At 35.5% G+C, this 25,981-nt stretch overlaps 3 protein-coding genes across 3 annotated transcripts in view; 2 read left to right on the forward strand and 1 right to left on the reverse strand.

Moving 5' to 3' along the window:
- Nucleotides 1-15,708, reverse strand: part of LOC143913040 (A-type potassium channel modulatory protein KCNIP1) — a 98,794-nt gene extending 83,086 nt beyond the window's left edge. The window contains exon 1 of the mRNA XM_077432553.1: nucleotides 15,553-15,708. Within this exon, the coding sequence (XP_077288679.1) occupies nucleotides 15,553-15,708 (156 nt within the window). The remainder of the gene's footprint in view (nucleotides 1-15,552) is intronic.
- LOC143912989 (dipeptidyl peptidase 9) overlaps nucleotides 1-25,981 on the forward strand; it is a 557,546-nt gene that overhangs the window by 516,283 nt on the left and 15,282 nt on the right. The gene's annotated exons all lie outside the window — the stretch shown is intronic.
- Nucleotides 1-25,981, forward strand: part of LOC143913041 (uncharacterized) — a 478,228-nt gene that overhangs the window by 263,172 nt on the left and 189,075 nt on the right. The window lies entirely within an intron of this gene.

A 25,981-nucleotide genomic window follows, 5' to 3' on the forward strand; every position in this document is an offset into this window, starting at 1 on the left:
TCGAGTTATTAGCATCTCGAATTTGTTGAATCTTATAAAATACAATTTTTACACAATTTTTTTTTCACAAATCAAAAATTTTTTGATTGTCAAAGTATATCTATATTGTTTTTAATTGTATTCTATGTCCTCTTATGTTTGAAAAACTGTTAGTTTAAATCGGTTATGTTTAAAAAATGTACAAAAATAATCTAACCATATGTATGTGTCCTCTTTGGGTAATTACTATCATGATTCATACTATGTTTATATGTAGTAAATAAATATGTATAGGTTAAAGGTCATAAATATGAAAACTCGAAATTTGTGATAAAATTGGTAAGGTTGCCAAGTTTTTGGAACCGTTTCAATAAAAATCAGATAAATTGGCAAACTCTGATAGGTAATGATCGATCTGTAGTCACAAATCCAAGGTATGGCCAGCAGCAGCCGGTGGAATATGAACCCGTGACCACTTTGTTCGAAAGCATTTTATGCCAACTACTATTCTATGCTGCAGGTTAGTTATATATATGTAGGTATAAACAGTGATCGACAGTTGCTATTCCCATATTTGAAGAGATGTCGTGGAAACTTTTCGAAATAATAACATCGTACGAATTAACAATGAGATTACATGACACGCCCATTCACAGCTGGAGTCTACCTAGGCATGCCATGCCGTACGGTTTTGTTTGTCTGCGCCTTATTTTCAATTTTAATCCCTACTTTAAAGTCGAGTAAATGTCAACACAAACCTCAGTCAACGCCTCAGTCAACCTCAGTTAACGAAGTCAACGCTTTACGAATAATAATCTCCGACTTGGATTTTTATTATATAATAACATTAATTAGTGGGATTGAAATTCACTTTGCTCTCGACTGGGGTTTTATTATTAATTCACTCGCCAATTACAGTCGGGTAGTTTGCAGTCGGACTGTATGTGTGTGTGTGTGTTTATATAAAATATTAATAAACTGGAAGCGGTGTTTATATAACGGAAACCAAATTAAATTGCACTCGCGAATAAATCAAATTTTGAATCGTTTCATTCACGGATAACTCGCGGACCAGTGCCAGTGTTGCTGAAAGATAATTCAGTTGAATGAAAAAAAAAAATGTATATATATACATATGTGTGTGTATATGAAGGACTCGTCCTCAATACGGAAATAGACGTGACTTTTGACCCAGATGTGTACACGTGTCGTGTCATTCCGGTGTACACAATTATAATTACATGTATTGTGTGTAAAATCATTCTTCCATACAGATTATAGGAAACGCTACAGTTGTTGGCCGGTGTACAGTAATTGTCCACCGAGATTTTAAGTTTGAAATATGTATGTAGTAAGAAACCTGTGACATTACTGAAAACTGTTTGTAATGTATCGATATGCCGTCAATTAGTTTATTGTTTCAAGAGGCCAATAAATATGCACTCACCATTATTTTTTGTGAAAAAATCACATAAATATAAACAATAGCCAGCAACGTACATAGCTCATTGATTAGCGTGTAATGTAATGTAGCATGTAGTGTAATGATTTCAACTGAAGGGTCATAGGTTCATTCCCTGGTCCCGTGTTGCTGACTAGACCTTATGTGACTCCAGATATGTATATAATCGTACACATATGTGACTCGATCGATCAATCAATCGATCGATCAAGTTTACCAATTTATTTGATTTAATTGTTGAAACGGTTCCACCAAAATTGGCAATCTGTCCTGTCTCTCGCAAATTAAAGTTTATAGCAATTTGAATTTTTTGATTATTTAATTAATTAATCATGCATACTCGCCTAACGGAATGATATATTTTATGATTTAAAAAATATGCTACCCACTCTGTAAAATTTACCCATTTCCCGAAATATTAGTAATATCGAAACTTTTCCATATATGTATGTATGTATAAATATTGTTGTGTAGGGGTGAGTTCAGGGTCCAAATGAAAGGCCAAAGTCGCTTCACAGCATTTATTGAATTATTCAGGAGGTCAACACGTTACTAGCGTTCGCTCCAGAATAATTTGATATTGTTACGTACGCCGCGGATTAAGCGAATAGAATCCCAGAGACTATGTGACCGTTCAAGGGTTATCTGTTATCGGATTAACTATGTAAGTGCTTGCACTTACTTCCAAGATTATATCTGGACTCTAAGTGCATTTAGGCTAAACAATGACCGTTATTAGTTATTTCTCAGAATCAGTACGGGAAGACCCAATGTCGTGGAAATACATATCCGAATACGTGAATATACAACAGGTAAACAGATTAGGCGCCCTGAGAGATCTACCCCTTATAAGGCGGTACGTAGGCGATATCAGGTCATTCTGGACGGAGCAGGGACAGTGCGTGTATCTCCTTAATCATCAATAAATGGTGTGAAACGACTTTGGCCTTTTACTTGGATCCTCCACCCACCAAACGCAACAATATATTATAGTAATATTATCTCACGAAGGTAATTTTTTTTACAAATATTCTATTGAGTGGGTTTTAAATGTATCTGAAAATAAATACGTTTATATTATGAAATTTATATTTGTGAAAGTCTTATATACTGATGGAGATTTTTTCGAAGGGGAAATACAACTTGTTCATGTTATTCAACTTGTGCGATTAATATGCCGTCGTGAGCTATAGGTAAACAAACATGTCGAGGAAGATGTCCTGAGCAACTTGTCCTTTATAAGGAGGTGCTCAGACCATATCAAGGCGTTCTGGACGGAGCACTAGCTGTGCGTGTATCTCCTTAATCATCAATAAATGCTGTGATACGACTGTTGGCCTTTTACTTGGATCCTCCACCCACCCCTACGCAACAATATTATTATTATTTATTTTTTACATTTATACCAGGAAGACCTTACGGGTAACCCCAATGCGCCTTTCTGGCCAATTACAAATATTGCAGCATTTTTTTTATTATACAAGTCGCTGAATTAGGAGACACTGAAAAACTCGCAAATTAACGAGACATCTATGAATTGTACATAAATTTTAATCAATCTCAAATAGTGGTGACATACATAGTAGGTAGGAAGGATATTTAGCCAATTTTACCGGGAACCGTTTCAACAGTGAAATCAGGACAAGTTGCTCACCACAGGTTCCCCGATCCATTTATATAACTATTATTTAGGCACGTACAGTTTTAAGTGAGTCCCACGCTCTGGCCCAGGTTCTGAGAATTCTAGCAGGCACTTATTGAGTCCCGTTAGGCCAATTTGGGGGTCTGTCTCTCTCGTGTTCCCACGTTACAATATAATTGTTTATCCGATGTTTGTAATTGGCCAAGAAAAGTGCTTCCTGGTATATATGTTTATAAAAATATTGGAAAATAAAATATTTAAAATGGTTATTTTGCCACATATGTACACTGATTTTATTCTATACTATTCAAATGATAAACCGAAAATGCACATGAGCATTCCGTCAACTAATATCACAATGATATTTCATACACACGTCACAAAGACAACGCGTTTTTTAAACGGTGCTCACTTTAAATTAAGTGCACGAATCCCTTGTGACTAGTTTAATAACAAGAGTCATTGATCAGAGTGTTGTAGCCATGTTGTCGTTTTGCGAACACGTTAGTTGGCAATACTGCAGGCGCTGCAGCAACGCAAGTCATTTAATTCAATAGTTTAACAATTTAAGGTCTGTTCATACCTAGTCAGCACGTACCGACTTCAGCAGGTATCCGGCCGTACGAAAAGTATTCTTTGGTACATTTTGTATGGGTATATTCATAACAACCGTCACGTTTACGCCACGGCAGGCTTACAGCAGTACCCGACATTTCCTGTTCATACCTAAAAGCAACATCCGTCAACGTATCGTATCCATTTTTTTGGCCATCGTGGAAATATACACGCGAATTACGTGCCATGAGTCTGCCGCTTTGCTGTTTTGTACCAATTATTGATAGTGACAGTTGACAGCTGTTCAATCTTTCGACATGGTTTTGGCGCAAATATTTAAAAAAGTTTTGTCCATCATCCACAAGCTCCTTATACAGTGTCCAAAACTTTAATTCGGTTTTTCTATTTTTTAACATGGGATGCACATCAAAACGCCTCCGTGCTTTTTTATTGCCTTCTTGAGCTTCTTCTTCCAACAAAAACGCGATTATACATAATTTTTCGTTCGATAAACGCCAAAACATTTTTGCTGACTTGTATTCTGACGCGTATCTACGAATGCACGTGTATGCATTCATATTGTAAGTACTCAGCAATACGACGTATGCAATAATGCGCCGTATCGTCAAGGCCTGTAATGTATAAGTAAGCCGATTTTGCCTTGCACTCGGCCAAATTGCTGTAAGCGTGACGTGACCGCGACGTGTAGGTAGATATGAATAGAAATGTAATAAAATGTCATATTTGAAACGGAGTCGTGCAGTGCTGAAGACGTGCAGTGCTGTTAAGTATGAACAGACCTTTATAAGTAATTAAACAATTTATAATTTAATATAAATGTAAATTAATTCAATAGTTTAACAATAAGAAGTTGGTTGTCATGTTAGCATTTCGTTAATTGGCAACACTGCTAACACTGGCAGCCTAACCTAACCTAACCTCAATCCATATTTATAATACACGTTCTTATTCCCAAGCGGATCTCAGTATGTTCAATGATTTACAGCCAACTTAATACCGCATCACATTCACACGCTCGATATCGAACTGCGGCGCATGATTTTGAGTATTCAAAAACTGTCTATATTAGAGTAGGTAGTCTACATTTGTTGGCTTAAGTTGCACGATCCAATTCTACTATGTAAGATGTTGAGTAAACATAAACAGTATCTTAATGCAAAAGGGTGCTATTTTTAATTAAGGTTTTTTGAAACTTTTGAAACAACCAACACATTAAAATGTCAAGTAAAAATAAATTCTTCATTTATTTTTAGCCGATACGCAATTTTCTCGAAAGTTATTACATCGCGTATTTTTAGCAACACCACTCGTAACGTTCTCTCGAGAGCCATAGGTACCAAATTTTCCACCCTTCATTTTCGTGACGTCATATACGATATTTCCAAACTAATATTTATAGCACCCACAAAATTGAGCCCTAGTACATCATAACTCATGAACTGAATGTTCTCCTTTTGCTATATTTTATATATTGTAGGTATATATTAGCTGAACCCGGGATGCGTTTCAATGCCACAATAACGCATGCAATTCCCGTTCTCGTTTCTCGATGTGTTTTAATAAGTGAATGTTTCAGTTTCAAGTTAATATTTAATAATCAAATGAAATTACAGTAACGATTATTTGTCGTCAAAACGCAGGCGGCGATACATTGATTTTTAAATGCTTTTTATTATTACGAAATTATGTTCACAATACATCTTATATCTATTTTAATAGCTACTGATCTACTGATCATTTTCTATTTTACAATTTTAATTTAATTTTGTTAGTAATCATAGTATTACATTATTCTAATGTTAATGTACAACATAATAGAAAAAAGAGCTCAAAAACCTATTTACAATTCTTATAAATTCTCATAATACATCTAATACATAATATTAATTAAAGACTCTCTAAGTCGATGACGTAAAGCAGATTGTGTTTAGGTAATCTGTGTTTATACCTGAAGGGTATAGACATTTTTTTTTAATCATCAAGACTCTTCAGCGGCGAACACATTTGAAATTATTCAATTGTTTGTTTATTTTACCCTTACAACGCAGGTGGCGACGCGAACACATTTGAAATTATTGCGTTGCAATGCCACTCATTCCTGTTTTCCCGTTCCGGTTCCCGTTTTTGGGCGTACACACAATAACTTCCCATCGCGGGCATACACCTTTGTAAAACCCTTGTGAAACCCTTGTGAACTCTTGTGAAAAGCCTAGTGAAAACCTTTTGTTAAAACTAGCGCTTATAAACTTTAACTTCTACTCGAACATAAAATCATCGAAGTGATCTGGACCTTTTAGTAAAAAGGTGTCTATAAATTCTCTTAGGCTAATGCTGTAACTTTATAAAGAATATAATAAATTCTAAACTAATTAAAATACAAAGTGAATTTAATTAAACGGAAACATTAAAGTGTTTATCTGGTTTGCTCGTAGATCAAACATTGATCTGCTTGTGAATCAGATATCATTTTTTTGTATCTCCGGTCCGTCAGGACATAACATAAAAGGGTTTTAAAGGGTTTTAAATAAGTTCCCATCGCGGGCATACACACAATAACTCATGTAAGTTTCATCGCAATCGGTTGAATGGTATAGGAACACCAGTTTCACTTCGACCGTGCGTGACCTTACGCATGTCTGAAGTGAAACTTCCAAGTTGTTCCTCGACAATGTGGGGGTGGGGGGTAGTAGTGGTGTTCAAAAGACATCCAAAGAAAGAGCACACACTTTATGCTACCGCTCTCGTAACTCCCGTTTCATACGAATGGGTCAAGCCAAGTATTCAAATCAAGTAATATATGTACATATCGATAAAACCTCACAGCTGGTTTTTATAACGGTGTCACATGTCGGGTGTTGTTTCGCTTTTACGAGCACATATAGCAAAAGGTGGGGCTCCGCTAGAGAACAGAGGGGGTTGGTCATAAATTGCGGTGCATCATAAAAATGAAGAATGTACCGGCGGGATTTGCAAAGAGTGTAACGAGACCTGATTTAGCGGTCCCATGGGTTGCTCCTAATTGAAATTGTCGTACGCCACTGGCTCCACTTCCTCGCCCACACATTTAACCCTTTCCGCGCCATCGGATCCTGAAAGGTTCCCCGCTAAGCAAACACACTCGTATATTATATTATCGTGCGAAATATTCAAAACGCGTCGCGTGGCGGTGTCTGATGGAAAATTTCCAATTCGATAAAATGTGTGATGGCTTTGAATGGAAAGCGTGTAAATACTGGTAGGATTTAGTTTCCGAGCCCAGAAGAGTGCATGTATAAATGATTAAGTTTGCATGCTTGGGTCGAGTGTATGTTTAAGTTGGCACACCGCTATTAAACGACAGTTCGTTTCGGCGCATCGAGTATTAACCCTTTGCCCGCGTCACCAAATTTAGCGAACATGCCCTGTACGCGGCTGCTTTTTTGCGGATTTTGCTATCGCGTTTTCGACTATAAATATAGGTTGTAATATTTTTTTGAATTTTACAACCTATATCTTTTTTTGACTACTGCCATCTATTGAATTTGGTATAGTATACATTTAGTAATATTTTCAACCAGGTTATAAAATTTTAACACAATAGACGGTTCTTATACAGGTTGGAACTTCCAAGACATCTATGCGTGTCTCACGCGCTGAGGGCATGTTCGCTAGGACATGTATAGTAGTCGTACGCGGTGGAAAGGTTAAAAACAGCTTAAAGCGCTAAATGAGTCTCATTGGTCTGTACCTTGTGTGCTTTCACTAGTTTTTATTATTTTATCTTTAATTTATCGCTCGTGCGAGCTTTTAGCTTGCAATTTTACCGATTTAAAATTCAGCACACTTCCAATTAACCCTTTTAAAAGAAAACAAAAAATAGTGTGGCCAGAAAACTATCCCAATAAACATGTTTCAATAGAAAATACTTAATATAAAATAGTATTAACAGTGGGAAAAAATCTCAAGTGAAAATACGTACTTTTGACTTTTGATTTGAACTGGACTACTACTTTGAGATTTGATTTGATTTGAGTATTAACTCGTATTTACACGAATCTGAATTTAATTAATAGGGATAATATATTAAATTGTCTTTATTATGTGAGCATTAAATAAAATTCCACTTAGAAAAATCATATTTCGACTATTATTGTGGATTAAGTCCCTGGAGGCGAAGGCGCCGAGGGCGCAGGCACCGCCGGGGGCGAAGGCTCTTGGGCGCAGCCACTGAGGGCGAAGCTCTAGGGGGCAAAGGCTCCGGGAGTGCAGGCGCTAGGGGCGCAGCCGTCGGGGGGCAGGCGCCGGATTCTGGTATACATATAATTTTGAAAGGGGCAGTATATATGTTTGTTTGTTCGTGACAGTCAATTTAATAAAAAAATAAATGAGAATTCAAATAAATTTATATGAAATAAATCTATTCAAATAAATTTAATAAAATGTTTAGATAAGTCATGTTTAAGCGGTTTATATTACAAATACCGAGCGAAGCCCGATAAAACCACTAGTTTATTATAAAAAAGAAATTATGTATGCATGTGTGAACACTCTGTGCTAAATGTATGAAACAAATGCCACTTCAAATGAAAAGCGCCAAGCTATTCTTATATTATGTAACATTGTTCATCGAACGAATGAGTTTTTCAGCGATTTTTTCCATGAAAAGCAATTTCACGCATACACCCTTGGGAGCGAAATGTAAAAATAAAAATAAAGACCAGGTCAAATACGACTTACGTTTACAATTTTAGAAGCCCTTATCGCCCCAGCTCCGAGCTTCAAAAGCCGAAACGCTAAATTTGTACCGCGCAGAAAGTAAGGGGGAGCTTTGATCATAAAGTTTCACGAGCACTTAGGGGCATGTAACATTTCTCACATTTAACAATTCATCAACATCGAAGTCATGACCTTTTTAATAATGCACACACGTACATACGTCCTTTGGCACAAAAGAAAAAGTCGCACACACCCACCCACACTCGCGCTATATCCATTTTTACTAAGCGAGCGCTAAATTCACCCTGGATACTCGTCGAGCCACCATTTAATATAATATTAACGCCATTTTGTACTTGAGCGGGCGTAATTCGTAATCAGTAGACCGGAAGTGCTGTCACAAAGGCCTCATCGATTCGAGGGACTTGCACTATCAAAGTGTTACAGAATCGTATGACTAGGGCTACCATATCCTGGTCGTTAGAAACGAGGACACCCAATATGAATTGACATTGGATTTAAAATGTGTAGTCATATGATTAAATAACTGTTTTGATTATATATTTACTATCAACTTAAAGCTGAATTTTAAATCCATGATTACGTCAATGGTAGCGCGGTTTGAATTATCAGTAGGAGCCTCACGGGTTCGAGACCCAACCAGGTCGATTTTTTTGTTTATTTTTTTATATTGAATCTAATCAGCAAAAAAACAGACGGAATATTAGGTTAAATTAAAATACTTTGGGTAATGTAATTTTTGATTCATCATTGATTAAAATTCAGCGTTTATGTCTGTTTCTTTTACATTAATTTTATAAAATTTAACATATCTACCCTCCCTACCCCTAAAACACCACCCCATCTATTCACTTCTTCAATGTCCTATAGTGATATACATACATATGTATGTACCTCTGCCCCTTCCTTAACCACCGAGCCATGTTTCATTCTTGACTCGGAAGTTTCACTTCCATCGTGCTTGAAACACAACTTACTTACTTATATCTTCATATATCCAATTTACTTATATCTCCCTGTACCCAATTATGTCCACTGTACTTCATTTATGTCCATTATTTTATTTTTATTTATATATGTATTTGTTCATGCATGTACATATGTATATATCTAACTTCTTAGAACTATCCGACAATTAGACATGCAAGTATTTATAAAATACGATCAATACAAGCATTTATACAAAACGAAATTTTTACAAACATCATCCACAGAGTTTTATATACATATTTTATTTTTATTTTTTATTTTATTTTATTTTATTTTTACGGTCAAGAAAAAATTGACCATTTTACATGTTGGAAATAGAAAAAGAAAAAAAATATTAAAATGAAATATAAAAGAAAAATACACATACATTCATATACTACAAAATAAATTACATTGTATTAAAAAAATATTTAAATAGAATAGATATACATATAAATTTATGGAGAAATTTATTATACAAACCGGCGAACCTCAAGACGCTGTATAACTTGAGATTTGCAAGAGGGATTCAAATTTTGCAGGAATCATTTCAATGGAAATTAGAAAAGTTGGAAAATTCTAATAGGAAACGATCGACCTGGAGTCACAAACCAAGGTCTGGCCAGCAGCCACCAGTGGGACTCGAACCCGTGACCACTCTGTTCGAAAGCATTATATGCTAACTTCTAGTCCACGCTGCTGGTTATTTATGTATTTTTTTCTGTATAATTATGTATTTTTTGTCTGTTGTATTGTCGACTGTTGTTACATATTATGTAGGAACTCTCCTGTAATGCCACAATGGTCCAAACTTTAAAAAAATAAAATAAAAATACCTACCTACATATTTTTATTTTATTTTATTTTTACATAGATATATACCAGAAAGGCTTGACAAGAAGATCCCAATGCGCCCTATTACAAAAAATGCACTATTTTTTATTACATATATCACTGTACATATTTCTATAAGCTGAAGAACACGAAATTAACAATTAATTAATTAATTCATTGAGACATCTATGGATTTTTAGACTTGTACATATTTTTTTACAAATTGTATATATGTACATATTACAGAAGATTTGTGACAGCAGGTAGGATGCCAATTTTTTGCCACTTTTAAGGAACCGTTTCAACAATAAACAGATAAAATTGGTAAACTCTGATAATAAACGATCGACTTGGACTCACAAACACTCAAGTCTGACCAGCAGTATAGCGGGCTCAAACCCAATAATCACTTGGTGCTAAACATACACGCTACCACTGAGCCATACTGCTGTCTATATGTATCTATATGGAATATGGAAAGTTTAATATTTTGGAATATTATGCAAATTGATAATGCGTATCATAAAAACGCCGCTAAAAGGTGATCCATATTTAAAAACCCGGCCGCATGGAAATTCGAGGCTTCAAAAAGAGTATGTCCTGGGAAAAGAGTGCCATGCGGTAGCTCTAGCAGAACTAATTGGAAGTGTAGTAGTCCGTGTGCTATTATTTGTCGATCTAATACATCGGGATCTTAGCTGGATTAGCCAGAGATAATATGGCGGCTAATCTGCGAGTAAAGTCGGACTTTTCGGAGAAACTTTTTCGAGCCGCGGCGGTCGATGGAATAATCGTAACGAGCGCCCGGAAAAGCGCTTTCCCGTGTATTTGCCCAACTTTTCCGAAGTGTATTATGTACAAAGAATGAGGTTGAAGAAAGCTGATTTTATTATCGAAAGATATTAATCGTCTATTTGGCATGATATTGATCGGATGAATGAGAATTTTCATATATGTTTTGGATTTTCATATTTTTATAATTTTGTTACTTTTTTATTATTTGGATTATGTAATAGTGTAAAGTTATAGACGAGTTTTTTTCGTTCAATTATGTAAATCTTGAGTTTTCAATTTAGCGCCACCTTATTTATAGGTATTATCTTATGTTTACATAGCCGCTAAGACTACCAAATTTCTTGAAAAGGTTCATCTTAATATAACCAGCAGCATGGACTAGCAGTTAGAATACGTATATCCTTTTATTGGTTAGATTTGAACATAGTGGTCACGGGTTTGAGTCCCACTGGGTGCTGCTGGCCAAACCTTGGTTTGTGACTCCAGATCGATTGTTTCCTATCAGAGTTTGTCAATTTATCTGATTTTCATTGAAACAATTTCAACAAATTGGCAAATTTTTTTTTCTCGCAATTTTTGGTATCTCTAAATTTGTCGATTTATATAAAAAATGTTTTAAGTTTATCAGAAAATATCTCAATAGATGTTTCTTATGATGCTTTGTTAAAATTATTCTATTTTTTTTATTTACATAGATGTTTTTAATTGGCCAGGAAGGCGCATTGGAGTTTACTTGTTAGGCCTTCCTGGTATATATGTATATCTATGTAAAAATAAAATATAGAAGCTTAAAGTTGCTGCCCAGCGTTGCTCGAGCGGATGATAGTAAATAAAAATCCTTCCAAGCATTTCGAACTCATCCAAAACCTGTCTAGTTTCTAAGGTCCAAGTTTACCATGAAATAGCACACCAAATTTTGGTGTTGAAATTGAAAACTGTAGATTTGCAGGGTCGACAAATCAACATCTTTATGTAGAAATAAATCTACCGTGTAGGGTAAGATTAAGTCTCAGTATATCACTAAAATAACGATGAAACGTTTTTGATCTTTGGCCTGAAAGCACAGACCAGCAACTGCACATAAATGGAAGTACGAAAAAAAAAATTGGTACTGTTGCGTAGAGGTGGGTTCAGGATCCAAATGAAATGCCAAAGTCGCTTCCAAGTATTTATTCTACATACACTTAGGGAGGTCCACACGAAACCACCGCTCACTTCAGAATATGCGATCTACCGTATGTACCACCTTATAAAAGACAAGTTGCACAGTACAGCATCCCTGATCCGTCGGCGTGTATATTGCACGTAAACATAAAGATCGCTGGCGAATCTATTGAACTCGATACACGAACTCGCCCAGGTCTGTGAGGACTCCAGCGTATCCTTTGTTAGCCTTATCCGGGGCCTCTATTGTTCATTCACGAATCCACTTAGACAGTGGATACTCTTTTCGTACTGCTGTTTACGTGCAGTTGCCGGTCTGTGTTGTGTCAATATGAATAAATTTTAAAACGTCACTTTGCATTATTTCGGATGGTTCTAAATTGAAAACTGTAGATTTTCATGGCAGTCAAATAAACATAGACGTATGTACATATGTAGATATGTTGCTTTTGAACAAAAAAAAAATGTACGCCAGCAAAAACAATTGAATTAAATTATTATTATAGGTATATATAAAGACTGTGTATCCTCACGCTAGCCGAACATAATGATGAATCGATAAAAAGCCTTAACTTTGTATAAATTCTTTTTCGGAGTCGAATGATAATTTATACAAAAAAAATTATACGAATGTTAAACACAAATATCCTCTTATAGGTATACCTGAGTTCAGAGACTTTTATTAATATTAAATTAATTATATTTTAACGTTATTTGAAAAAAAAAAGAGGATACGCATCAAACACAATCCTTTCTGAAACCATCCGTTGAAATCAACGGGCCAAAAACTGGTTTCATAATAAATCTAAAATATTGTTTTGAAAATTCATATGAATGTGTAAGCACACCCTTCCAAATGTACGCAACAATATTTCAGCACGGCCAAAACTTTTAATTTGGCATTTTTGATTCAAGCTGTTTTATTTCCAGGGAAATAAACTTTAAATCAATACTGGTACCAATTAAAACTTTGAGATGAACATCACACGGGTAGCGGAAAATCGATTCGCAATACGAGGAAAAACCCCGTTGGTTTATTGGTTAATGTTTTGTCGCTATAAAATCAATCACTGTCAGCGGTAACTGTGCTGGTGGAGCGAGATTAGAATCTCGCGAATTTTGGCACGGTTCGAAAATTACAGACCTTTTGTATAATATAAGTAAAATACAATACAAAAAATAGTCTATTTTAAGAAGTCGTTCGAAGAACTCGGATATAATTACTGTATCCGTTCATATTGTAAAAATCAATGTCGGGAAAATTAAGCTTAAGCTTTTGAACCTTTTTGTATGTAGGTATGTTTTCATAAGTATGTTTCTTTGCATGTACTAACTAATTATAAAAAAAAAATCGATCGTTTGTTTTATTACACTACACACTAAATATGTGAAATTTTCTTAGGCAATACTTACATACATACCAGATAAGAAACAGATTAGGTTTCTGAGGGAAATTCTATGTAAGCGGACGCCTTCTCAGCGTCCCATTCTTTTCAGCGTTGCAAATTTGGTACAAAAAAGCGATATAGAAAGTTTCAAACAATCGAAATACCGTCTCAGGTACTTGAGGTTGAATTTCTGGAATCCAATTTTTTTTTCGCACCCGAATCTCCGTCTGGAGAAGGCCGGCCCTGGGGAAAGGGCTTATTTTCTCTCCCCGAAAAGATCAATATACCCAATATACGTATAATATGATATCACGATGAAACGTTTACGGACAAAATGATGACGCGACACAGTGTTAATACACAAAACATTCATACGTTTAAAAAAAAAAAAAATATGAAACAAACGTACTAAAATTCAATAAAAACATTAAAAAAAAAACAATTTCCATATTATTTGATAGTTGCGATTTCTTATTAAGACGAAGAATTCGAAAATTCGTATGATTTAAGTTTGTTATTTATGATTATATTTCAATTGGACTGGTTTATCTGATATTTATTTAATAATCTGTCGAAGGACATGTATTATTCACCACTAAACGTTTTATTGAATTATTTTAAGTTTTTAACGTATTAATGTATTTTGTATGAACATTATGTCATGTAATCTTTTTTTCCGTGAACATTATGTCGCGCAATCATTTCGTCCGTGAGCATCATGTCGCGTAAACATTTTTCCGTAACCATTTAGTCGCGCAATCATTTTGTCCGTGAGCATTATGCCGCATAAACATTTAGTCGCGCAATCATTTTGTCGTAGACATTTTACCGTCAGACATTTTGTCTGTTTCCTTTTCGTCGTGGAACCATAAAATATATTTATAATTATTTGTTGGAATACAATTTCAATGCATACTGTTTTTATTTCACGACGGCCTATGATTCGCATAGATAAAAGGCATATTTTCTCTCCTCGAACGCGTAATGATTTATACAATTACATATAATGGTTACTCATATACATAATTTCAATCGGTCTCCGTGACGAGTCGGAATTTTAAATTACCGAAAACGCAAATATCGGAAGACAAAGATCGAAAATCGAAAGATCAAAAAAAAAAGAGTGCATGGTAAACGGTACATACTCACTTAATTTGCGCGAGCAGGATATAACAGGAACAAGAGGAACAGGCTTTTCCTTCCGTATTAATGTGCGCGCGCAGAATACGGGAGGAATAGCCTGTTCCTCTTGTTCCTGTTGTATCCTGCTCGCGCAAATTAAGTGAGTATGTACCGTTTACCATGCACCCTTTATTTTGATCTTTCGACTTAAGATCTTTCGATTTTCGATTTTGCCTTCCGATATTTGCGTTTTCGGTAATTTAACATTCCGGCTGGTCACGTAGACCCAATTTCAATATATGTATTATATACAAACGCATTCGTGAGATCATTTAATATTTACCTTACACTATTTCAAAATACACCTTCGTGAGATAAAAAAGAATCGACAAAGACTTTTTGAGTAGCTTGAATGAGGAGAAGGGCGTATCCATTGAAATGTTGACATAAAATTGTTTCGTCATTGGAAATCTATGTGTGCTGAAATTCAAGAAAATCCTGATGAAAAATATTTGATCCAAACAAACAAAAACAACAAGTTGAATAAAACCATTTCGTAATACGATTATCAGCATAACTGTATTACGCTAGCGGGGTTTCAAAATATTTGTTATGCAAACGATAATCGAACGTCGCAAATCTAATTTGACGCCACTGCGTAGATGAATATTTCATGGTTGACCTTTTGGTCTAGATTTTTCCTTGAATTTTGCATTCTCGTTGCACGTGCAAGATCTTTAAACGTGACCCGTGGAGATTCGCAAACTGTCAGCTGATGAATGTCGGGTCAGTAGAAATTGAGGTGATACATTTATTTTTCACTCAAATATACCTGATTTTGGTTCAGTTTAGTTTTTACTTATTAAGTTGGTAAGAGTAAAAATGTACATATATGAAATTCTTACCGTTTTGAATCCTCGATACATGACTCTGATCTCCTGCCTGGTGAACTTGGTCTGCCTGCACAGGTCATCCAAAGCCACGGGGATGGGCTTGGGCAACCTGGTGGGTTCTAGCTCGTACACCACCTCCTCGATGGGAGAATCCGGTGGTGTGGCCATGGCACCACCTCACCACCGGCTCCGAAACCCTACACCGGACACATCACCACTCGAATGACACAAGCACAAGGCCCATCACTCGTCCACAAAATATTGTCAAACTACACTAAAGCGCATGAACTACTGAAAAAAATCCAAATAAATTTAAAAAAAACGGAAATTTATTAGGCTACGCATGGTAGAAAAGGAACGGCACTCATTTTTCGTTACGGTTTCTGTAACGCTTTTGCGCGCTGAATCGAACCCCTCCCCCCCAAACCTCCCATCACCTAAGCTTTCCTAAAAAATAAGGCAAAAGTCGGAATTCTCGACAGAGCGGATCCTCTAGGCTCGGTCGACCCACTCCTTCCTGTGTAACTTAACTGTAACTTAACCTAACCTTACCTAACCTTAAATAAATAAGTGTTGGCTGCTAAGATATTATGACGTGTTTGCTTCCGCATCCAGTTCCACACATGCGGCATAAAAAAAAAGTTAAATCAAAACAGATAGTGGACCATGAGGAGAGTGGGAATGGACGGGAGTAGGGTTGCGGGGAGAGTGTGTGAGCGCGAATTCAGGATCGGAGTGGGGATGGAGAGGAGCGGGGTTGTGACACACTAGCGGGGTTCCGCGACGTACTAACATCCAGTGAAAATGTAACTGGTTATAATTTCACTGTGACATATATTATTTTTGGTAAAAGTCGGAATTCTCCACAGGGCGGACTCTCTAGGCTCGGCCGACCCACTCCTTCTTGTGATTGGCTACTAGTATTAACTCGACTTTTACCTGATGAAATACTCAGTTAATTTTCTAAAAAATATAATTATTTATTTAATAAAATTGTTTTTTTTTTAATAAAATATACTTTATATTAGTAATAATTAAAAAAAAAGATTTATTCTTTTATAAATGAAGTATGAGTTCATTAGCTTAATCAGCTTATTTTTTATAAAATTTACAGTGAATTTGTAAAAAAATTAAAACCTTCGATTTGGGTGAATGAGCGACATATACTGCCTGGTTCGCATATAATTTTGGACGGATGGGTAGCGTACGGAAATATTCCGAATTCCGGTAAAAGTGGTTCACCAGGATAATTTCGTGGATCCAAATGATGGTGAAATACATACGCAAAATGTGGAAAATATTATATGTGGAAAATATTATATGTCAATTTGGCACAACGCGTGCCCGTTTTGATACATATTTTTAGATGAATTTGTATTGAACTACAAACGAATGCGTGTATATTCCATTCACAATATGAGGAATATTTCCGTACGCTGCCCAACCGTGCGAAATTATATGCGAACCAAGCAGTATATGTCGGAGTGTTTCATCAGGTAAAAGTCGAATTAATTCAGGGCACGGCAATACTATTGGCATCGCAAAGAGTAGCCAATCACATGAAGCAGCGCGTCGACCGAGCCTAGAGGGTCCACCCTGTGGGGAATTCCGACTTTTGCCAAAAATATATTTGCCAAGTATGTATGTTACAGTGAAATTATAACCAGTTACATTTTCACTGAAATTATAATTTTTGACAATTGGATGTTAGTGCGTCGCGGAACCCCGTTAGTGTGTCACAACCCCGCTCCTCTCCATCCCCACTCCGATCCTGAATTCGCGCTAACACACCCTCCGCAACCCCGTTCCTGTCCATTCCCACTCTCTTCATGGTCCACTATCTGTTTCGATTTAACTTTTTTTTTATGCCGCATGTGTGGAACTGGATGCGGAAGCAAACACATCATAATATCTTAGCAGCCAACACTTATTTATTTAAGGTTAGGTTAGGTTAGGGTTGATTTTATTTATTTAAGATTAGGTTGTTAGGGTTGGTAGTACGTTGTGATTCTAATTCGTACGTTGTAATTCGAATTATAAATTCATTGACAATGAGAAATGAATTTGTAATTCTATTGCTATATCCTTACTCACTGTTTGAGTCACTGAAATTATAATTTCACTGACAATAACAGTTTCACTGTGACATATACAATTATAAGCTGGTCGAAATTTATACATTTCTCGACCGTCCTAGTTAGTCGCTGGCACCGTTCGCTTTTCGCCACCACTCCTTAGCGTTTCGCTCAATCCCTCCCCTCCGACAATCGGAATTACATAAGTTGGACGCATAAAAAAATGTAAATGGGTTTGTTTTCGCGATCCAAATAATAAATTGGCACACACGCATACGCGCACGTGTGCTTCGTCGCAATTCCGGGATTTATTAACGTTAAATGATACGTAAAGCGTGGGAAAGTATGAAAATGGCACACATATAAACTTTGTCATAAACGAATGACGCTTTCTCCCTTTCTATACGTAGCGTAATATTATAAGACCTACATAAATATATATATATATATATATATATATATATATATATATATATATATATATATATATACATATATATATATATTCCATTTTGTATCAAACTACACGCCGGAAACTGCGTCTCTTTCACCCCCACCCCCTCTCTCTTTCCCTCATCCTCTATGTGTTTCTATCTCTCCTCATCCTTTCGCATCCCCTGTCTCCGTTTTCCTTTTAAGCAATTTATACGAATCAATGAGGTGTGTGTACTTATTTTAACAGGAAATGGATATTGTGTTTGTTTTACGCGAGCTGAATATCTACGTTGTTTGTCGCATAGATTCGCATTATAAATCGTAAAATATATTATGTGGAAAATATGTCGATTCATAAACAGTTTTTTTGATTTTAATATGGCCGTTAATTCCGATGTTACGATCTGAGCCGTGTGTCTTATGATGGTCATCAAAATTTTATATTTGCGCCAAAATCACGACATTACCGTGATTTTAATTGGCTATGTGGATTTTAAAGATAAAAAATTACACTAATGGGCGCTATTTGAGTCAGCAATGGTGCTTATGTTCGTTAATAATAGATAAATGTAGCTTAGCTTCTATAATAAATAACTTTGAAATCCGTGTGGCCAACTACTATAGCTCGGGTATTATTGTGGCGTTTCTCTTATTGTTAACAAACATTAGCTTGCATTGCCCGGCTATGCCCGGGAAGCTATCGTACATATATATCATGTATGCATGTATGTACAAACATATAATACCATCAGGCTCTATTTTAAATTTATTTTAACTATAATCACTAATTTTTAAAAATTTAGGCCATTCTTTTTGTTTATTTTCGACTCTTTTTACAAAATTTGTACATATTTAAACGCATCATAGTTATTGGCCACTGAAATCGACTCCAGTTGACGGCAAAATAAATGATAAAGTGTCGTCAGTTATTAGAACTACAATCGAGCGTATAAAAGGTTCTCAGTCACGTCATAGGGTTCTGATTTCGTAATAAAAAATCAAATTGGCCAACAGCTATACAACAACCAACAACAGTAGTGTATAAATAATATAAGTAGGGGCGAAAAAAATATTTTTAACGACATTTTAATTGAGTAACTATTAATATGTATGAAGAGGTGTACAACAAAACTTTTTTCAAGAATCAAGATTTAGACTTTACCTATTGGAAAGACATGAAATATTTTACGATTAGACAACGGATAGTCATTAGGTCAATCCCAAATAATAATAATAATACACGTTTCAATAGTGCTGCAAGGAAAAGTTACAATAAACAAAAAGCATTTTGCATTAATGAGTTTTGATTGTTCGTCGAAAACATTGATGATTGTTACTAAAGACGTCACAACAAAAATCTTATGTATAAAACTAAAACGGCGTCTGTAATTCGTTTCTGATTGGCTGTCGTCAAAGTCGTTTCGTATTGGCTGCATTGATCAAAAACGTTTGTGATTGGTCGGTCATTTTATAATATTTAATAATATTTTATTTCGATTAATTCACGGTTTTCATTTCCATTTAACGAGCGAAGCCAGTAGCACCACTAGTAATTACGTATATAAAAATCAAATTTTATCTCGAAGGTAGTAAAATATGACTTTTCAATTTTCAATATAAAGTTGTCTGGTATATTTAAATATATTCAATAAGCAATGGCTCTTGTGTGGAAATTAGCATGAAGGAGACTAGTCGTTGGCCAACGCCAATTACCAATTTGATTTTATTTGACTTTGATATGGTCGTTGTTTGCGGTGTTACGACCCGTGTCGCGAGTTTGACATTTGTCGAGCGCGGCCATTTAAATTTCAACCTATGCATAATTTGGCCGTAAAAGCTCGCTTTCCGTCGCCGCACTATTATATTAAATGATAGTATTCGATGGTTGGGGCTCTCGAATTTCAACTCGTTCCCGCCGTTTCGCGTAAACGTCACAATGTTAAATTGTGCGCTTCAAAAGCGTAGATAAAATATGCAAATGCGAATAGTCGTGCGGTGCGGCCCACAAAGATATCAAAAACGTTCGTCGGGAGAAGAAAGACATTATTTTCCATTTCGGTTGTGAATTTAGTAATGAGGTTCTCCCGCTCGCCTCGAACGGGCGCCATGGGAAATTTTCTCAGAGATAATGTTCGTTTATATAAATATTTTTATTTTCCATTTCTTTCATTTATATATTTATCTTCATCGTCGAATCGTTCCGCCATTGTCTGTAATCCCCCCACGAGCGAATATATTGATTGCTCGCGTAAACAACATTCACCGATGACGGATGAACAACAAAAGATATTTTCAATTTTGAGAATCTATTTGCGTCGTGGAAACGTAACTGTCGAATGTTTTCGATTCGATTATTGTGCGATTCGGACATGGCCGTGTTTAGCACTGTTGCGATCGCGCCTATCGAATTTTAACGGCTACAATTTACAAACATTTTATAAACATTTCGCCTATTACATAAAGATGGATGACTTTTTTTGTATGGATGTATCGTTTTTAATTTGGAACCACCATATGATTTACATTTTTACAAGGCTTTTCTAAGTTTCACTTCGCTAACAATTCAGTATCTATTCTTACAGTCTTCCGATCATTTTGAAACTTAGCCATTTTGCGCAGTTTGGTCAACGATGGAAATTTCAATCGACTCTGATAGTTCGAAGGTGAAAAATAATTGTAATAAACACGTCTAAATTTGCGTAATTTTTAAAGAAATTGATGTTTAATAGCTAATAGGCTTATATATTTGACTTTTCGCCACCCATTCGTCTTCTCAGATTTTAATTGTTTAAACGCCTATAACTTTTTCTTTTTCACACTATATCTTATAAAAAATTTTAATCCACGCGAAGATCGCTGGACGATCCGGTTACCTATAAATACGACTAAATAAATACTATAAATAAATAATAATAATAATAAATAATAAATAATAAATAATACTATAAATACTATAAATACGACTAAATGCTCCTGTTCACTATTGACTAATAGCAATACATATGTATCTACATACATACAAATATCGTTACATTAACTTATCACGTAAATCCAACAATATATATTTTAATTAAGAAATAATAAAAACTGTTTTTTCGATTATATTGTATCAATTTCGACTTTTTTATTTACAGTTATCGTTTTAAAATTAATTAAAAATTAGATAACATATCTCTGTCCATACATACCTCTGGCCTTTTACCTGTAAGGCCTTCCTGGTATATATGTAAAATAAAAAAAAATAAAAAAAAATAAAATAAAAATAAATATATGTATATGTATATTTGTATGTTTGCTGTCTATAAGACAAAAGCATAAAAATATTGTTTTTGAAAGCATCGTAATAATAACATTGCTATTTTTGTATTCTATTTGTTCGAGCGGCTGATAATTAATCATTGGTCAATAAATTTTTTATTTTATTTGGTTTTATTATTTTATTTATTTTTTTACATATCGATGGCTTGGTGCACAGATGTCCATTTTGAATTTGCATCGAATTTTAAGTTTGTAGATTTATGTGGTATTCAAAAATTACCTTGAAAAGAAAAACCTGAATTATTCCAGCATCTACATATAAACTTAAAATTCAATACAAATTTAAAAATGGACATACAATATCTGTGCACCAATCCATCGATATGTAAATACAAATTTGGCCATAAGTGTCGATTTGGAGCACACTATGTAATAATTTTATATATGAGATTAATTACTAATAAATCTCATATATAAAACCGAAACGACGTATGTAATTCGTTTCCAATTGACTGTCGTCAATCAGAAGTCAAATCTGTGCACTCGGTGCACATATTTGATATAATTGTATTATTTTTATTACTATTTTTTATGATATATTTTTTCTTGATGATGATATTGTATATGTACATGTTTCCGGCCATAGTGTCGCTTTGGCGCAACCTGCAAAGTCACTATGGTCTAAATTTAATTTAAAATAAATAAATAAAACAGGGAATATACTAAATATAGATTAAAATTAAACAAAAACACCAATTGATCGAATTTTTATATATTTGCTACTAGTAAGAAGTGAACAGAAGATACACAGATTACCTAAACACAATCTGCTTTAGGTCATCGACTTTAATTAATATTACGTATTAGATGTATTATGAGTAGAGATAGGACCGGAAGCGTGCCGTTTATTGTTCAATTGTTGTAAATCCTTTGTAAAAAAGGTTCGGCAAACCTTTAACAATGCATTTACAACATTTGAACAATATACAGCCCACTCAGGGTCCGGGCTTTAATTATGAGCATTTATAAGAATTGTAAATAGGTTGGAATAATTTAAAATGTGTTCGCCGCTGAAGAGTCTTGATGATTAAAAAAAAATGTCTATACCCTTCAGGTATAAACACAGATTACCTAAACACAATCTGCTTTACGTCATCGACTTTAGAGTATTTTAAATTTAGTCTTTAATTAATATTATGTGTTAGATGTATTATGAGCATAAGAATTGTAAATAGGTTTTTGAGCTCTTTTTCCTATTATGCTGTACATTAACATTAGAATAATATAATACTATGATTACTAATCAAATTAAATTAAATTGTAAAATAGAAAATGATCAGTAGATCAGTAGCTATTAAAATATGTATATATAAGATGTATTGTGAACATAATTTCGTAATAATAAAAATCAAAAAAAAATCATAAGATACACCACACCGTCACACGATGCTCTCAAAACTCACGTGGCCAATGATAGATTAAGCATGGCCAACGACTGTAACGCTTTTCTTATACATGAAAAAAAAAGGATAAAAAATCGATCGAGCGATTGAATGATCATGCCAAGGAGCGAAATGTCCTTGCGTGAAAATCTATTTATGTAATGGACCGTATTCGTCGGAAAAGCGAACGTTTCCACGAGAGAGGTGCGGCAGGGAAGGGTGAGTGCTGGGAAAAACCCTTCGCAAGAGAAAGTCGTCGTGTGCGGCGATGGTGAAGTGAGAGGGCAGAGCAACGCGGCCAGCCACCAGTTGCTCGAGATGTACCCGCGTTTCCGGCCACTTCCGGTTCATCTGGAGACCGCCAGATTGAGGGCAGGGCTCGCGTCGAGCATGGCGCGAGCACGGCCCGATCGTGGAGCGATCGCGCGCGCGTGTACGAGCGATCGAACGCGGCGTGTTCGCGGAACTTGGCAGAGAGTGTTCGCGGAACGAGCGACGACTCGCTACTGAACCGGGAGAGTATGTGGTGGAGGGGAAGCGCGCGCAACGTGAGACACCTACTATAGCGCCTGGACCACACTCAATCCCGTTTCCCGTCCGCTCGCCGCTCGGTTCCCCTCGATGTTGGATTTATGTCTGTCGCGAGCGCCACCTAGGGGATGAGGTCCGAAAGTGTGCGGGAGGGGCGCGTAACTGGGAAGGTGCCTCCTCTCCAGGCCCAGATCCAGCTTTTTCCACGGCTCACCCACAAGATATTGAAATGGCAATATAGGGGGTGACCGTGAAAAAGTCGAAAATTTTCTTTTATTTTCTTCTTCTTCTTGTTAATGCCTTGTCCGCATCCGGACGTTGGCGACCACCTCGTCGATTATTTGAATACTAGTGTAGGGCTCGTTGATTTCAACGGGTGGAAAAGAAATTGAAACTCGAATAAAAATAAAGTTAAAGATATGGAATCGACTGGTTTCGGAAAGACAAAGGCACAAAAAAATGAAAATTATGAAAAAAATGAAAAATATGAAAAAAATGAAAAAACTGAAAAAAAATGGAAATAATGAAAAAGATGAAAAATTTGAAAAAAATGAAAAAAAAACTGAAAAAAACTGAAAAAACTGAAAATAATGAAAAATATGAAATAATGAAAAATATGAAAAAAATGAAAAAAATGAAAAAAAAATTTTTTTTTCGATTGTCGATGAAAGCCGAAGATATGCGAATGATTGGTTCCCCATACTTGTAAAGGGTAATCGAATATTATGTACGTAATTTAAAGCATTTTTTCTATCGAGACCGCAGTGTAGTGGTTAGCGTGAATGTTCTGAACGCGAGGACCCCAGCTCGATCCCGCGTTTTGGAATTAATTTTATTTTTCAAATATCGCTAAAATATAAATTAATTTCAATAATTTCAATTAAAAATATATATTTAATTGTTTTATATGAAAAGAAAAAAAAATGGTTCAAAACCTCGCTAAATGAAATTATTAAAATTACGTATTTTTATATGGCGAGAAGGAATATTTCAATTAATGTTTAAAAAAAAAAGGCGAAATGAAAAATTGGATTTGGCGCGATGTCCGAGACCATTAGCTCATTAGACCCATATTCAGGCTATTTGGGGTGATCGGTTCGAGTCGCGACAAAGTCGTCTCGTCGAAAAATGAATTAATCGATTTTTATCGATTCGTTCATTACGTTCGGCGAGAGTTAGGACACACACACACACCCACACACACACACACACAGATTACCGTCTTTATATATATGATATCCGCATCGGTCTTCAGCGGCTCGGAACAGCTCTTCGGTGCTCATATTCGGCGCCAATCCATTTTTTTCCTTCTATTTTCCCCATGGTTATCAAACGGAGAAATTCGTATTTTGGACCCCGTATCATGTGTCCGAGGTACTCCATCTTTCTCCGCTTGATGACAGAAACAAGTTCCCTGCCTCTCCCCATCATGCCGAGGACAGCTTCGTTTGATATCTTTTTGGTCCACGGAATCTTCAGCATACGCCTATAGATCCACATCTCAAAAGCTTCAATGCGGCTGATTATCTTGGTTTTCAGAGTCCACGTCTCACATCCGTGTAGTAATACTGTCCAGACGTAGCTCTTCGCGAATCTCAACCGCGTATGAAGATTGAGATGCTTGTTTGTAAGCGCCGCATTCATTTTTACAAATGCTGTTCTAGCCATCTCGATGCGGATTCTTAGATCTTCATCTGGGTCCATCTCTTCATTCAGCCAGGTACCCAGGTATTTGAATCTTTTTACTCTTTCTATCACCTCTCCATCCAAGGTTACATTCCCGGTGTCTGTTTGCATTCTATCTACTATCATAAGTTTGTCTTCTTTATTCGTTTATTTAGTCGTTTATTTTATTTTATTTTATTTATTTTACATACATATTTTTACATACATATATACAAATATACCAGGAAGGCTTAACAGGTAAACCCCAAATGCGCCTTCCTGCTCCACATAATTATTACATAGATATGTACATATAAATCTAAACAAAATCTGACATCTATGGTCAGATATAACAAACATCGTATTAATACGATAAATGATGATGAATAACTTTCATGTAACAATACGAATTTTATATTCGATAAACAACCACAGAGACATCTATGGTGAGCAATATGGCGAAACCTAAGATATAACAATAACTAAAGGTTCGCAACAGAAAATTGGGAAGGAAACGCCAATTTTTACAGGAATCGTTTCAATGAAAATCAGAAAAATTGACAAATTCTGATAAGAAAGGATCGACCTCGACAAACCAAGATCTGGCCAACAGCGAGACTTAGCGGGAATAGAACTTGTAGCATCAAGTACGAAATAATTCAACATTCACGACTAGACCACGCTGCTGGTTATCATGCATACATATGAAAAACGGTTAGTATATATATATATATATATATATATATATATATATATATATATATATATATATATATATATATATATATATATATATATATATATATATATATATATATATATATATATATATATATATGTGGCGTGCGGTAAAAGTCTCTCTCCCCCCGTCGTACATCCTCACTTAATTTGCGCGAGCAGGATACAACGGGATTTCACCGCATGCCACTGATATACATATATGTATATATATATTATATATACATAGTACCGTTTACCATGCACCCCTTTTTTCTGATCTTTCGACTTAAGATCTTTCGATTTTCGATCTTTGCC

The sequence above is a fragment of the Arctopsyche grandis genome, chromosome 6 (assembly GCF_051622035.1).
Source record: "Arctopsyche grandis isolate Sample6627 chromosome 6, ASM5162203v2, whole genome shotgun sequence".
In the NCBI taxonomy this organism is placed as follows: domain Eukaryota; kingdom Metazoa; phylum Arthropoda; class Insecta; order Trichoptera; family Hydropsychidae; genus Arctopsyche; species Arctopsyche grandis.